The sequence below is a fragment of the Rattus rattus genome, chromosome 4 (assembly GCF_011064425.1).
Source record: "Rattus rattus isolate New Zealand chromosome 4, Rrattus_CSIRO_v1, whole genome shotgun sequence".
In the NCBI taxonomy this organism is placed as follows: domain Eukaryota; kingdom Metazoa; phylum Chordata; class Mammalia; order Rodentia; family Muridae; genus Rattus; species Rattus rattus.
In genome coordinates this window covers 133,412,458-133,428,646 of record NC_046157.1, presented here as the reverse complement: position 1 = coordinate 133,428,646, position 16,189 = coordinate 133,412,458, and the positions used below count along the sequence as shown (strand labels likewise).

At 40.6% G+C, this 16,189-nt stretch overlaps 1 protein-coding gene across 1 annotated transcript in view; it reads right to left on the bottom strand.

Moving 5' to 3' along the window:
* Window positions 1-13,781, bottom strand: part of C2cd6 (C2 calcium dependent domain containing 6) — a 95,211-nt gene extending 81,430 nt beyond the window's left edge. Inside the window, exon 1 of the mRNA XM_032901155.1 lies at window positions 13,416-13,781. Within this exon, the coding sequence (XP_032757046.1) occupies window positions 13,416-13,781 (366 nt within the window). The remainder of the gene's footprint in view (window positions 1-13,415) is intronic.
* Between the last annotated feature and the right edge of the window lie 2,408 nt (window positions 13,782-16,189).

Genomic DNA, 16,189 nt, shown 5'->3' with positions numbered 1-16,189 from the left:
GTGAATCTGAGTGAATTTGTATTGCTGACAGAGTCATGGCCATGTCAAGGACCAGTGCCTCAGACCTCTAGGAGCTTGGCAAAGCCACACCTAGGTCAGGCTGAGAGGGGTGTCTGCGTGTGAATGTGGGCAGTGTGTGTAAACATTAGCAACTGTAGCTTCCTCCTCCTCCATGTTACAGCCTGAGACTGCTCACCTCCAGAGAGACCTCCTACCCAGGCTAACTCTTGTCCCCTGTGCTGTATGTAACAAACACACTGGGGTTCTGGCTTGCTGTGTTGTGGGTGCAGCTCCATCACAGCATAAATAGCTCGCATGATCCCATCTTTTCTGTATATGTATCTGTCAGTTCTTCATTTCTTCACTGCCCCTAGTCAGATTTTCAGGGTTCCGGGACCCCAGCCATGAAGGGTCTACCATGATGTAGACATGACAGGGGAATTGCACCCATGACGTCTTAACAGTATGGTTGCCTGAACAAGACCTGCATGCTAAGAACACCAGCTGACATGCCAGTGTGAATGGGGAGATTGCACAAGGTCCGCCTCTAGCTGGAGAGCCACTGCCAGCCAATGGTTACTTCAAAGAGTCCATTTTCTCAAGGGATGGCCAACAAAGACTGTCCAATCCCAATGGTTGGGCCTGACACATGGATATAGGAGCAACACAAAATGAACTCAGTGGGGTGAATTTACAATGGTAAATTCAACAATAATTCAAAATGAAAAAAAAGAAGTGTTTATCAATTCAAGATAATGTCAGAAACGGGTTAGAATTAAGTGCCCAAGATAGCATGAATTCAAGTGAAATTTAATAAGGGCAGTGAAGGAGGCAGGAGTCATATGATGAGAACAAAATGAGACAAAGACACAGTACCAAGGTTAAATCAGCCTCCCTGACCTGGAAGAGAAGTAAAGAAGACACAATTGAAGAAAAATGCAAAAACAAAACACTGAGAAAAGAACTAATATTAAAATCAAAATCTCTGAGAAACTTTTTTAGGCAAAAAGAGGAAAAATTGAGTCACAATGACATACCTACTCCCAAGATATACCTAGACTCTATGAAGACACTCTATGCAGGTTAAAGTTACCAAATTGCTTATAAGACTAGCTTTACTATTTTATCATAAAGAGTACCATAAAAGCCAAAGTGTCAGTAATAGGGGGGTGATAGACTAAGAGAACCGCATGAAGGGGAGAGAGGTTATCCCAGGGTATGCTTCGTGCATTTAACTGTCAAGTGTGTCATGTTCTGTCTGTAAAATAGCATATCTATAGATCACTTTTAGAAGTACGAACATTTTAACAATATTGATTCTTTTCATTTATTTGTATTCTCTTCAATTAATCAATGTTTCATAGTTTTCAGTGTAGAAGTAGTTTGCTTCTTTGGTTAAATTTATTCCTAAGAGCTTTATTTTTATAACTATCAACAAATGCAAATGTTTTCTTGATTTTTTCAAGTCATTTTCTGTAAGTATACAGAAGCACTAACAATTTTTTCATGTTCCTTTTGTAACTCCCAAATTTGCAGAACTTTCAGTTAATTCTGACAGTTTTGTGGCAAAGTTTTCTCCTATAGTGTCATTTATCCATAAACAGTGACAGTTTGACTTCTCCCTTTTCAACCAAGATGCCTTTCTCCTTACATGATAGTTTAGGCTAGGACTTTCAATACTATGTTGGACAGAAGGGCATCTTTACCTCATTCTATATCTAAGAAAAGCTTTCTATTTTGTCCTTATTCAGTATGTTTGCTGTGTGTTTGTCATATATGGCCTTTACTGTCTTCACATATGTTCCTTGTGTGCTGAGTTTCTTGAGAGATTTTTTAATCATAGATGAATAGTAGGGATATATATGCATATCACATTATATATATTAGATATTAACATATTAGATATATAATATGTATTTAATATATTAGATTACATATATCATGAATGGTGAATTCTAAGTATATAATATATATATACATACATACACACATATACATACATATATACATACACACACATACATACATATATACATATATATATATGTATGCTCCCATACTCTCTCTCTCAGGATGCAGTAAAAGAGCCATGTGAGAAGCCAGAGCTTTCATCCCCATTGGTATAACAAGACAGAACCACCGTCTTGTACCTTCACAGCATCAGTGTACACCAACCACAGGAGAGCCAAGATTTCCATTCACACTCAGTAGTACTAAGGTACAAGTCTCCTTCCTGCTGGGATGATATCCAAGGAGGCCCATTGAAATATAAGAACTTTCCCTATCACCCAGCAGGTACAAGGCACCCTCTAATGCAGGCTGGGTTTTCCTACTGCAATAAACTGAAAGTAGAAGTAGTAACAAAAATCTGTAAACACGTGGGCACTAAACGACATACTTCTAAATAGCTCGTGCCAGAAGGTAAAATACCTCTGAAGAAGAAATGCCACAGGAGAGCAGAGAGAACTAGAAACCTAGCCTAAAGAAACAGCTGTCTTTACACCCACTATTGCTGGACTGCGATCAGTCCAGCAATAACTTCCCAATTTAGTGTTAAATATTTTTCAAGAATTACTTGTTTAGTCCTTAAAATATACAACAAATTCTTAGTTGACAGTTTTTTATTAAACGCTTAAAAGCTGGGTATGGTGGCACACACATTTAATGATGCATTTGCAGAGAGAGGCAAAAGGATCAAGAGTATAAGGATAGCCTCAGCTACAGAGCAAGGTCAAAGCCAGCCTAGACTATGATGCCCTGCCATACACGGAAATCACTTAACAATTACAGTGATTTTTCTACATGATTTTCATATTCTACAATGTTATCGGTTCTAACAAGTTTCTGTTATTGTAGTTAAGATTTTTTTAATGTGTAAAGCAAACAGAAAATTTCATTCCTTTCCTTCATATTTGGATTTTTATTCCTGTTTTCTTGTTTAATATGGTGCCTTAAATACAAATACAAGAGCAGGCCTCTTAGACATGGCCTTGAAGTCAGAGGGAAAGCTTCCTGCTTTTCCCATCTGCGTGTAACGTCCACTGCGGCTTTTCAGATACCACATGCCGAAGACCTACTGTGATTTCACATTCATAGTGGTACTGTCCTCAGTCACTGAAAAACAAGTGACTTCAGTGTCTGTGCATAGCTGATGGGAGAAAATCCAGTCACACTCATAACTTTAGCCTTGGGGGTGGGGGGAGAGGGAGAAAGGAAGAGGGAGGGGGAGGAAAAGGGAAGGAGAGGGAGAGAGAGGGAGGGGGAGGGAAGGGGAGGAAGGGGGAGATAGGGGAGAAAAGAGGAGGGAAGGGCAGGGAGGGAGAGAGAGGGGAGAGAGGGAAAGAATGTGTATGTGTCGTGTGTGTGTGTGTGTGTGTGTGTGTGTGTGTGTGAGAGAGAGAGAGAGAGAGAGAGAGAGAGAGACAGACAGACAGAGACAGAGACAGACAGAGATGGTTCTGCTCTTTTATTCTAGGTTAACTAAACAGACACAGAAAGACAAGACTGCCACAATCTCATTTATATATGGAGAGTGAAAGCTCTTGCAAATAAAGACTAGAGTGTAGAGGCTGCAGGGAGAGCAGGCAGACAGATGGAGAGATGGTGGCTACAGTGTGTGTAGTTTCAGTGATCTATTGAATAGAACGGTGAATATAGTTAATAATAATGTATTGTATATTTCAAAGTGCCTGGAATGCATGGGACCCAGAAATCTAATACTAACATTTTTCATAAAAAATAATAGTTATCAATAAACAATTGATTCAATTATTCAATAAGTCAATTATTCAATATATCTGCAATCATTTTGTTATTGTAACACACATGCAAACACACCACATCTGTGGCTTAGTTGTAGTTTAAAGTAACTACTTCTAATTACCATATCATAAATATCCCAAACTACTATATAGTCTGCATTTATTTAAGTGAAACGTCATGTTTATTATGTTTATATTCTTTATCTTGGAAGTCTGCTTTGTTAAGGTCTCATTCTGTAGGCAGGCTAACGTGGAGTTCAGTAGACAGCCTAAGCGTTGTCAAAACCACAGGCATGCTCCTGCCCTGGTCTTCCAAACGCTGCAGGTACTGGCAGGAGCTCCTCTCCCGGGTGGGAAGTCAATTTTGAGTGTGTGCATCAATAGATATAAGATGGTGGGATCCTTTAAGAAACCTTTTTCCCAGGCCACTCATGCTCAGCTCCTTTGGCCCTGACAATGGTGCTGCCTCCCTCACACTCGTACCTGTGGGTTTTCCTTCCTCAGCTGAGTACAGCTCTCTTGAACAGCAGTGACACCCACAAAGCAAGTATCTGCCGAATTCCTATTAAAATCTTGGCAAAGGTTCTAAAAACATCACCTAAAGACTCTGATTCGACCTAGAATTTCTGCTGAGCCAGGGAAGAGACTGACTTCAGATAATCCCACCGAGCTTTCCATCTCAAGAATTCAGCCCCACTTTGAGAAGCTCCCCCCCCCCAGTGACACTTTTGCTGGAAAGCCTGTGCTGCCCTTCACACCATCTACACTCCATCTCCAGTCGACACTCTTCTTACCCACATGCTTCCATTCCACAGATCTTTCCGAAAGCCCACGAACCTACAGTCACCTTTTGCTAAAATGCTCTCACTTCCTAGTCCTCACTGAGCCTGTTATCCGTAATTAGTTAGCAATTACCCACATGGTGGCACAGCTGCATGTCTGGCACCTGCCTGACTCCAGCTTCAAATATTCTTGCCCTCAAATGGTCAATGCTGGTGTTGAAAGCAGATAGGTAAAAACATAGTAATAACAACTACGTTTTCATCGCTATACAAAACAGTTATCCAAAGGAAAGCCTTTGTCTCCACTTGCCCAGCCCACTCTTCTACATTAGAGGAAGACTCACAATTTCATTAGCCAAGTCCTCATTATGTAAGGAATCGGTCACTCAATGTGTATTCTTTTTAGCATTATTTTCCTTGCCAAGTTTAACAACAATGGCTTCCCTTTACCTTCTTGGGTTCTTTGTCTCTACGAAACAATGACCATCACAAAAAAACAAAACCCAGGTATTATCCCTAGAGTTGCAGAATAAAGTATAAGGTCTTACCTAACTCTGTGAACATGAATGACTGACTCGGGGTAGAGGGCTTCCCTAGGAAGTGCTAGGTGACAGCAGACACAGCAACACTCCATGCTGCACTTAACCCCAGAGTATGGCACTTGCCTGCTGAATGGGTCAATCACTTGGATGGCTTTATCTAGAAGAGTTCCTAGTCTAACTTTACAGATGGATAAGGAACGATGAGAAAAATTCAGGCTGGAGAGATGGCTCAGTGGTTAAGAGCACTGACTGCTCTTCCAGAGGTCCTGAGTTCAATTCCCAGCAACCACATGGTGGCTCACAACCATCTGTAATGGGATCTTGTGCCCTCCTCTGGCATGTAGGCATACATGCAGGGAGAACATATTATATACATACAAATTTTTTTTTAATTTAAAATTTTTTTTCTTGGAAAAATTTAAAGTGGCATATGTGAAGAACTATAATAAATTGTGTTTTTTTTTTTAAGCAAATGGAAGGGTGGAGAGACAGGAAGATTCCCGGTCCTTGCTGGCTGTCAGCCTAACTCCAAGTGAGAGGCTTTCTAAGGGGGAGGGTAATCGAATAGATAAAGCAGTAAACTCAGTGTCCTTCTCTGACCTCTGCATGTATATGCACATATATGTGTGCTTACATCATACACACATAAACATATACACAAAATATGAAATGAAATACATTGACATTACAACTGGATTTTCAAAACATGCTTTTCAAATATGGTAATGGTTTGTTTCGGATTAATAAATAAAATATAACTAAAATCAATCAGAAACCCTCCTCCCTGCCTTGGTTCTTTTGTTTGTTCATTCACTCCCTTCTTTCTTTACCTACAGCCTAAGAGCTACTAGGAGAGTACTCAGACACTGAACCCTGCCACAGTTTCACTTTTTATTTGGAAACCCCTGGGTTCCCCAGGTTGCCCAGTGTGACAGGCATGTCTGGAATCTGTGGACGTCCTCCCTCTGCTTCCAGAGAAGCTGCGATGATAGGCCTAGGCCACCAAGTCTATTTCTCACTTTAAAAATTGAGGGTTTTAAAATTTAGAAGTTGCCACACACATGCATGACAAACATTGGTTGTAGGTGCTAATATATTTTCTACTGATAAGGGTGCAATCAGAGAAATTTAGAATTACCCTATTGTGTCACATTAGACACTTGTAATTACTACTATTATTATTTTGCTTTCCTAAACTGACCTCTCTGGAGACATAATGGTCCCATATCCCATGCATGGGTCATATATCTGAATCAATATACATTATGCTAAAGTCAAGGAGTTATTGGGTCTATCCTCACTCAAGAGGCTCTAAGGGAAAGCCTGTCCTTGTCCCTTTAGACTCCTTGCTGAATCCCTCCTATCTCTGTTTCTGCATTCACACCAGCTTTTCCTCTTCTGAGCATGCCCAGATCTTTTTCTAAGTCTCTCCTATGAAGACATTTGTGGTTTATAGGGCCACTCTTATTGTCAGTATAATCTCCCCACTTTGAGCTTCTAAATTCCATCACATCTGCAAACTTTATTTTGCTGCATAAGGTAATTTCTACAGCTACGCAAGCATTCTTCCAACAGAAACACTTCTGATGAACTGGAAGAATCCTTCAAAAGACACAAATGGCCTCTGCTGATGTAACTGCATGGAGGTCATGCAAGAATCACCAGAGCCTACCTAGCCACTACACCCACACCAATGCAGTCTACCAAAGTTAGTCTCCAAGTCTGCAAAGGGTCTGTTCCCTCACATGCACAGCCATCAGCATAGATCTCTAACGAGCACACACAAATCAAGGAAACATGATATCACCAAAGAACAATTTCCTAATAAGCAACCCCAAGACATGGAGATCTACACATTTCTGTAGAGGGCATTCTCAATGACTGTTTTAAGGATACCCAGGGAACCAAAGAACACAGATAGCAATTCAACAAAAATCACAACAGCAAGACACAAAGGTTCGGAGTTAAACACAGATTAACACAGCTAAACATTCTACAGCTGATTGACAAGATCAATCAAAAAATGTAACAGAAACTGTGGTTGCTTGAATAGGTATAGCCACCATAGACTTGTGTTTTTAAATGCTTGGCCCATAGAGAGCAGCACTATTAGGAGGTGTGCCTTGTTAGAGTAGATGTGAAGTGTGTCACTGTGGGGGCAGGTTTTGAGGTCTCCTATGCTCGAGCTATGCTGACTGTGACTCAGTCTCTTGCCGCCTGATCAAGATGTGGAACTCTCTACACCTCCAGCACCATGTCTGCCTGCGTGCTGCCATGCTGCCTGCTATGATGATAATGGACTAAACTTAAACTAGCCCCAATTATGTTTTTCTTTATAAGAGTTGCCATGGTCATGTTGTCTCTTCACAGCCATAAAACCCTAACTAAGACAAAGAGTATCAACAGTGGACTTGATCAAGCAGAAGAAAAAATATGTGAGTTTCAAGAAAATCCAGAAACTTAACTATCTAGTTACACAATTTCTTTAAGAGTGAAGGTAAATTTACAGGAAAGTCATAATATCCTAACATTGTCACAGTGGCATATAAATCACTTACCTGACATGAAAGACAAAATTATCAAAATATTGTTATGAATACTTGACATTTAACACAAGATAGTTATATATGTAAGTGATATCACCAAGTCAAAATGGTGGAAGGTGTAGAAAAGAAGTTTTTGTATATGATCAAAGTTAAATTGTTATAAACTTAAGACTATAGCTATAGGTGTTCTATGTAAGCTTTATAGGAAACACAAAGACAAGAACTACAGTAAATACTCTAAGAAAAAGAAGGAGAAAGGAATGAAGACATTCCTAGAAAACTGTCAAATCATAAAAGACAGGGATAAAGAACTAACATATCTAAAGAATGATGAACAAGATGGCAATAATAGGTACTTTAAATAATTTATGTGTAAGTAGGTTAATTCTCCAGTCAAAAGATGGAGAATACTCAAATGATTAAAACAAAACAAGATGGTCAAAATTGCAGAGCCCTGTAATCTGAATACTTGGGAGGCTAAGACAGGAATACTGGTCTGTGTAATAGAGTGAGACCCTGTTACACATGAGAAAGATAAATGAGATTATTATATAATAATTAATGGGCCAGGCATCAAGAAGATTATGATAATTGTAATTATATATTCATCTAATATCAGAGTACATAAAAACATTAATATACCTGAAGAGAGAGATAGCAGTACAATACAACTGGGATTCAATACTCTACTCTTTTTAAATTTTTTAATACAGGACCTTGCTCATGATAGCCACTAGTGCTAGTATTGCTGTGAGGAAACACCATGAACAAAAGTAAGTTGGGAAGGAAAATACTTATTTGGCTTACACTTCCACATCATTGAAGGAAGTCACAATAGAAACTCAAACAGGGCAGGAACTCAAGAGCTAATGCAGAGGCCATGGACGGATGTTACTTACTGACTTGCTTCTCATGGCTTGCTCAACCTGCTTTCTTATAGGACCAGGACCACCAGCCCAGGGATGGCACTACCCACAATGGGCTGGACCCCTCCCCATCAATCAATAATTTGCCTACAGCCAAATCTTATAGGCATTTTTCCAAATGAGGTTCCTCTTCTCTCATGACGCTAGCTTATGTCAGGTTGACTTAAAACTAGACAGTACAACATACAAGTACACTACCACTGCTATCCCCACAAGTACCCACTGTTAACAATGAACAGGTTTTCAGGCATAAACTCAATAAGGAAACATTAGATTCAAAACTATACTTTATACTGAGAGATCCTGATAACACACAGAATATTTCATCCAACAGCAGCAGAGCACGGGATCTTCTCTAGGTCACGTGGCACATTCTTCAGAATAGATTACTTCCACAATTGTGTTACACTGTATCAAGTATCTTTTCTGACCACAACAATATGAAATTAGAAATCAGTAAAAAGGAGAAACTGGGAAAATTCACAAGCATATGGAAATTACACAAAAACAGCAGAAACCTGGAGAACCAATAGGTGAAAGAAATGAAAGGACAAATTTAAAAATGCTCTAGGCAAACAAAAATGGTTCTACAACATCCAAAACTTACAAAATGCTGCAAATGAAGTTCTAAGGGGAAAGCTGACCACAGCAGAGGTCTATCCCAAAAAAGAAAGCTCTCATTTAAGCTAACTTTACAACTTGGCGAAGGAAGGAAAAGAAAAAAAGAAAGCTCAAATAACAAAGAAAGGAAGAAAAGAAAGAAAGAAAGAAAGAAAGAAAGAAAGAAAGAAAGAAAGAAAGGGAGAAAAGAAAGAGTAAAGTTAATGACTAGAGCTCAGGAAAGGAATTGTACTAATTAACAAAGCAAGGAATCATCAGAAGACTATTTTTATTTAAAATGTTTATTTATTTGTCCTATATATATGGGTGTTTCGTACGCATGTATGTCTTTGCATTGCATGTATGCCTGGTGCCCAAAGAGGCCAGAAAGGGTGTTAGATTGCCTGAAACTGGAGTCACAGGTGGCTGTGAGCTACCACATAGGCGCTAGGAATCAAATCCAGGTCCTCTGGAAATGCAGCCAGTACTCTTTATTGCAGAACCATCTCTTCAGCTCTACTATTTTAATTTTTATATTTATCACAGAGGAGTCTCTATTAAGGGAGCAATATATAGTATATATGAAAGAAGTTTGGGAAATAATTAAAGAACTTTGAGAAAACTACAAAGAGAAAGACAAAAATCTGACAGGAAAAAAATAATTTGATCCTTCAATTCTTTCTCAAAAGATTTTAGCAGAGACTTAAATAAACAAAGAGATGTACTCTAGCCTCCTCTCACATCTTATTGAAGTTATAAGCTATGATATATCTTAATCTGAGTGATATTAATTACCAATCTTTCCACCTTCTCTCAATAATCTACACCTTAAAAGTTTTTGGAAAAAAGTCTCTTTAAGGGGTGGCAAGCAGGGGTTGGGGATCGAGCTCAGCGGTAGAGCGCTTGCCTAGCAAGCAAAAGGCCCTGGGTTCGGTTCCCAGCTCCGGAAAAAAAAAAAAAAAAAAAGAAAAGAAAAAAAAGGTGTGGCAAGCAGTTCAACCAGTAAGAGTGTCGCTGCCTTGGCCTCATGAGCTGAGTTGATCCCCAGAACACACAACAATAACACCACACAGTTAGCCTCCGGTCTCCACATGAACATTGCAACAACTCTCTGTAATAATTGTCCTCATTTGCTTTCTATTGCCGCCAAAAATACTATGGTGGACATTTGAAAGAGCCTGGCCTACATATGCTCATATATTCGATTACTTCGTTCCCAGCAAGTAGAACTGTTTAGAAAAGAGAGGAGGTGAGGCTTTGATGGAGGAGGTGTATCACTGGGGGTAGCTTGAAGGTTTTCTGGTGGGTGTGGTCTCTCTCTCTCCCCCTCTCTTGTGCTGTGGATCAAATGTAAGCTCTCAGCTACTGCTCTAGAAGCATGCTCTCCTGCCTGCCTGCCTGCCTGCCTGCCTGCCTGCCTGCCTGCCTGCCTGCCTGCCTGCCTGCCTGCCTGCCTGCCTGCTGTTATGCTTCCTGTCATGATGGTCATAGACTAATCTCCTGAAACCGTGAGCCCCAGAGTAAATGCTTTCTTTCATAAGCTGACTTGGTCATAGTGTCTCTAGACAGAAATAGAGAAGTAATTAAGACAATATAACCACAGGCAACTTGGGAAGGAAAAGATTTATTTCATATTACAGGGCAAGAACTGAAGCAGAGACCATGAAAGAATGCTGATAACGGTCTTGCTTCCCATGGCTTGCTCCACCTGATTTCTTATATAACAAGGACCACTAGCCTGGGAGTGGCATGGTCCACAGTCACATCAACCAACCAAGACCTATAGGCACAGGCCAATCCGATAGAAGGAATTACTCAACTAAGGTCTCTTCTTAGGTGACTCTAGCTTGTGTCAAGTTGACAAAAGGGGGGAAAATACTATAATAAATAAAATTTTAAATTAAAAAAAGTATTTGAGCCTTCTAGTCACTTATTCCTCCACCTGCTTTTACTCAATCTATCCATTTTTAAAAACTTACTATGTACACAAAGATGGCCTTAAATTTCTGATCCTTTTGCCTCCAGCTCCTGACACTCAGATTACAATCTCGTGTCACTGCCACTGTTTCTGAAGTGTTGGGGATTGAACTCAGGGTACACGTTAGGCAAATCCTCTACAAACTAAGCCACATCCCCACCACCGTTTATCCAGTTCCTCTAGTTTGTGTCAAGTTGACAAAAAGGGAAAAAATCACTATAATAAATAAAATTTTAAATTAAAAAGAAGAAGGAATCTCTTATGCACTGTTGGGAAGCTTTGCCTGAAAATAAAAAGTTTATGGCCTATTAGCAAAAGGCAAAAAATAGGAGGTTGGAGTTCCAGAAGGGACAGCCGAGTCTGAGAATAAAGAGGCATGGAGATATTTGCCCCAGAGACAGAGGAGATATGAAACTGAGGACTGGGTAACCAACCACGTGGCACTCATAGAATAGAATGAATGTGAAAATTAGGACGTGAGCTAGCCAGAGACCATGCCTAGTACATGGCCTAGGTATCTGTAGACCTAATTAAGTCTCAGAGTTGTCATTTTAGGTGCTGGAGTGAGGTGACAATTACAAGGTGACAGGTGGTTCCACCTACATTCCTCTAGCTGCACCTTCAACCTGCAGTCGCCATTTCAATGCTTCTTTTTCCTCTGAAGTGATCCCCAAGCTCACATCTAGGAACCAGTTAAAATAGTTTTAAATTTGAGCACATTCCTCCATTTACCCTTCTCACTCAGGAGAACTATAGCGGAAGCTCAAAAAGATCTAGTTTAGAGATTTATGTGTGTGTGTGTGTGTGTGTGTGTGTGTGTGTGTGTGTGTGTGTGTGTGTGAAAATGTCCTTGGAGGCTGGATCTCCTGGAGCTGGCATTACAGGTGGTTGTGAGCTGAACTGCATACAGAACTGAACTCAGGTTCCTCTGCAAGAACAGCGTATGTTCCTGACTCAGCCATCTCTCCAGTATCTCACGATCAACCTTTTAAGAAGCAACTCAGAAGACCAAACTTTGGATACAGATGAACAAAAACTAAAACAAACAACCCAACCTAGAGAGAATAATAAAGGTCGGTTATTTTTATGCTAAAGAAAACTTTACATTGAAAAGGAATCGCTATGTTCAAAACAATATTAAAAGTCATTATTCTGAGAAATAAAGCCCAAATTTCTTACGATCATGTACAATAAACTTAGCCCTTGGTCTGGATTTCAAAGCACGTCTCTCTTACAAATCTTTGTGGTTTTTAATTTAATATTATTAAAAACCTATCCTTTAGTGTGCTTTAATAGACTCTCAATTTATCATAACCATGCTTTAAAAGCATGCTAAATTTTTGGAATTAGGAGAATCTTAGACATCAAGTAATTAATTTTACAGAGATGGTGCTCAGTGTTTTATATGTGCTATTTGTTTCTGAGTTTTTGTTTTTTATTATTAATTACTTTGAGACAAAGTTTCTCAGTGTAGCCCTGCCTATCTTGAAACTTACCCTGTAGTCCAGGCTGGCCTTCTTGAGTAATAAAAGAACGTGCCACCACTGCCTCTGCTTCTGGATAATTTAACTGCACTATTTCTTAGTGATGTAAGGTCAGCAGAGGATGTGAAATTTCCTAGTAATCTTCTAATAACCTCTATAGTAAAAGGAATTACAATTTGGTTCTCCCATTATCCACATCTCCATCCCCTTGGTACCACACTAAACGCTGGAGACTTGATGAAGAGGCAGGAGAATGCCAAGAGTTTGAGACCAACCTGGGCTACACAGCAAGTATCAGGTCGGCCTGGGTTTATGTGTTAAGGCAAAATAAAGCAAACTAAGTTCTCTCCATAGCAAAAGAAACAAGTAATAAAAATTAAGTGTCTGGGGGCTGGGGATTTAGCTCAGTGGTAGAGCGCTTACCTAGGAAGCACAAGGCCCTGGGTTCGGTCCCCAGCTCCGAAAAAAAAAGAACCAAAAAAAAAAAAAAAAAAAAAAATTAAGTGTCTGGGGTTTAGCACATAATCCAGATAAACTACATCTCAGTGAAGGTATTGACTTCGGGGAGCAGGTAGGGACTGTTCTTTGCCCTGTTAAAGCAGCAACTACATTATCATCTCCTTCTCAATCAGTCTTCCATATGCTAGTTGAAAAAATGAGGCTGCAGGAAGTTAAAGTAACTGCCTAAGGTCTCTAGTGTCACCACCTTTCAGATGAGGGAGCTCTCAGGATTGCCAGCGCTTTTAGTCCCTCCCGACCTCCCATGCTTGGCCCACCCTCCACCATGGCCGCTTACGTTCAGCAGCCGAGTTCCTGTGCCCTTGCCCTTCTCTTTGTCCTTGTCCTTCTCTGTGAGTGGTTTTCCTTCTTCATCAGCATATCGGACTGAAGAGACGTTGGATGATTTGCTCTGCAGGAAACCCGGGGGGTTGAGGGAGCTTTTCTGGATAATGGGGTTCGGCAGCAGGGACTGGGGCCCCAAGCTGCGGTTGCTCATGATGGAAGGTCTATAGACGGAAGATTGGACGGAGCGCTTCGAGGAGACAGAAGAGATATTAGATGGATGGTTGGGAAATGCGGCTGGGGTGGTGGGAACCCTGCCCGATGTCTCTTGAGGGTTACTGATGGAAACCCTCCGGTGTCCCGGAGGAGGCAACTCCATTGCTGCATTCTCTTCAGGGCCCTTTCTGCCACTAACCTAACCGCTGCTTCCTGCGCACGCGCAGCTGTGCTGCCTTTCCCGCGCTTTCCTGGACCACGTGCTGAACGCCTGAGCTGTGTTTCAGTCGTCTGAGTGTGGAGGCTTTAGCAAGCAGGACCTTCTGCTGTGGTTCCTTGTCAGGCAGTTTCCATTTCCCCCCAGAAGCCAGAGCTCGCTGGAAGGCACCACCTCCACAGGAGGCGAGACTACCTAATTCTCAGGAGCCATCTTCTCTGCACACCAGATCTTTCTAGATTTAGAGTACCAGACATGACTTCCTATGCATTATCACCAGTGTGCCAAATGGATATTTCCAGCAACCTACTTGAACATCTTTATTTGACTGTTCCACAGACACAAGACACATTCTATTTATCTTATTTCCTGAGCCTTTAATATGTTCCAAATTTATTTGATGTAGTAATGCCACATTTGCAAAATTATGACACTTTAAAAAAATGTATGTTGATACAAAGAATCCTTTCTCATTACCATCCTGTTCTGGGATATCTGTCATGTAGAAAAATATAATGATTTATTTTATGGTTTTTCCAGTTTGCCTCACCAACCCCTTCTGCCCTCCCAGTATTAGAACAATTTTACCATTATACTCAAAGCAAACCCAGGAACTTCCAGAACATTATTGACCATTGAACATTTAAAAATATTTTTAAAGGTGGCTCTAAGGCAAGGTGGATAGCACATTAGACTTTTAAAAACATAAAATATTTTAGATATATTTTCATACCTCAGAGCTATTATTCACTGCTATAATATTTGAAATGTCATCTTCTTTTAGGCAAGAGTCTGCTCAAGAGTCAATTTAGTTAATCTCTAGCATTAGAAATTCCAGTTTCCCGCTCACCTCCAACCTCATCTCCACACCTTTCCTAGACTCTCCACTCCCATCCCTCTCTAATAGATTAAGAGCCTCCGGAAAGCAGTTAACCAAGTGCTCTCTCACATGCCCCACAGACACAGTTAAGTGCTGCCTCCACCCTACTGCTTGGCATGCCTCTTATACTGGGGTAGAGTAGAGTACAGAGTAGTCGCTGCTCTACAGAATTCTTCAGAGACCAGACCTTGGTTCTGGCCTTTACCTTTCTGGCTACATGTCATAAAATCCCAGACCCTTGATTTCCCACGTGTTCTCAGTGTGGGTCTATGCTGCATGTCCAATGAGACTTCTCATACCAGAACATTCTGACTTTCTACAGGTCCATGTAATGCAGCGTAAAGTATACCTAGCATAACAGATCAGTCTTGTTTTTGTTTTGTTACACAATGAGAGATGATTTTATTTGTATTGTAAAACTATTCCCACTCGGTGGTCATGGTGGTGGCAAGCCTTCGAACACAGTGCTTGGGAGGCAGAGGCAGGCAGATCTCTGTGAGTTTGAGGCCAGCCTGGTCTACACAGATAAACCGTTTCTCAAAAAACAAAGAAAACAAAGCAAAATAAACAAACAAACAAACAAAAACCCCCTATCCCCATGCTCCACTTACTGGCTCCGTAAGGAGAGGTGGTTCTGCAGGACAGGTTAGTGGTTAGCTCTATGCATTTTCCAGAATGCTTAATGTTTTCTGGCCAGAGCCTGAGCAGTAAGGGACAAGTTTATCATTATTTGAGATCCTTGGTTAAGTCTAGCTCTGTGCATTTGTCTCTGGAGGCATCTGCTAGAAAACATTGGCATTATTGTTTTACAGAGAAATGTATGAAGTATAAAGGAAAGGTACAGTACTTCAGGGTCCACCAAAGCCTATTTCTGAATTGTTACCAAGTCTAAAAATTCATTTGAACTTAATTGACGGTGGCAGCTAGCAATGGTCTTTGGGTGGGACAGAAATATAGTCCTGTGAACAATTTCATATCTGTAGGTATTTTAGTTCATTAGTGATACTCAATCTGAAAAGAACAGAAATGTGTTTCTCACAGTTCCGGAGGCTGGCAAGTTCAGTATCCAAGTGCTGGGAGGACTGCTGTCTGCTGAGGGTCTAACCTGTGCTTTCTAAATAGTGCCTTGCAGAGTCCTTCTGAACTCTGTGCTCACGTGATAGAGGGCAGAAGTATAGAACTGACCAAGTCCTGCGGAGTCCTACAGGAATTTCACCTGCCTGGGTCTTGATTTGGTCAGGACATGATGTTCCGAATGGGGCAGAGTGCCCCCTAAACCCCCATGGTGTGAGGAGAATTGACCCCCACAATTTCTTCTGATCTTGCTATGCCCATCCACACATGTACACAAAAAAGAAATGGATATTAAAGAAACTTAAATTTAAAACTCAAATATGTAAGAACCAAATGAAATATGATTTTATTGTGCCAGGAAGCATTTGTGAACCCCAAAAGACCACCACAGAGCCATCCC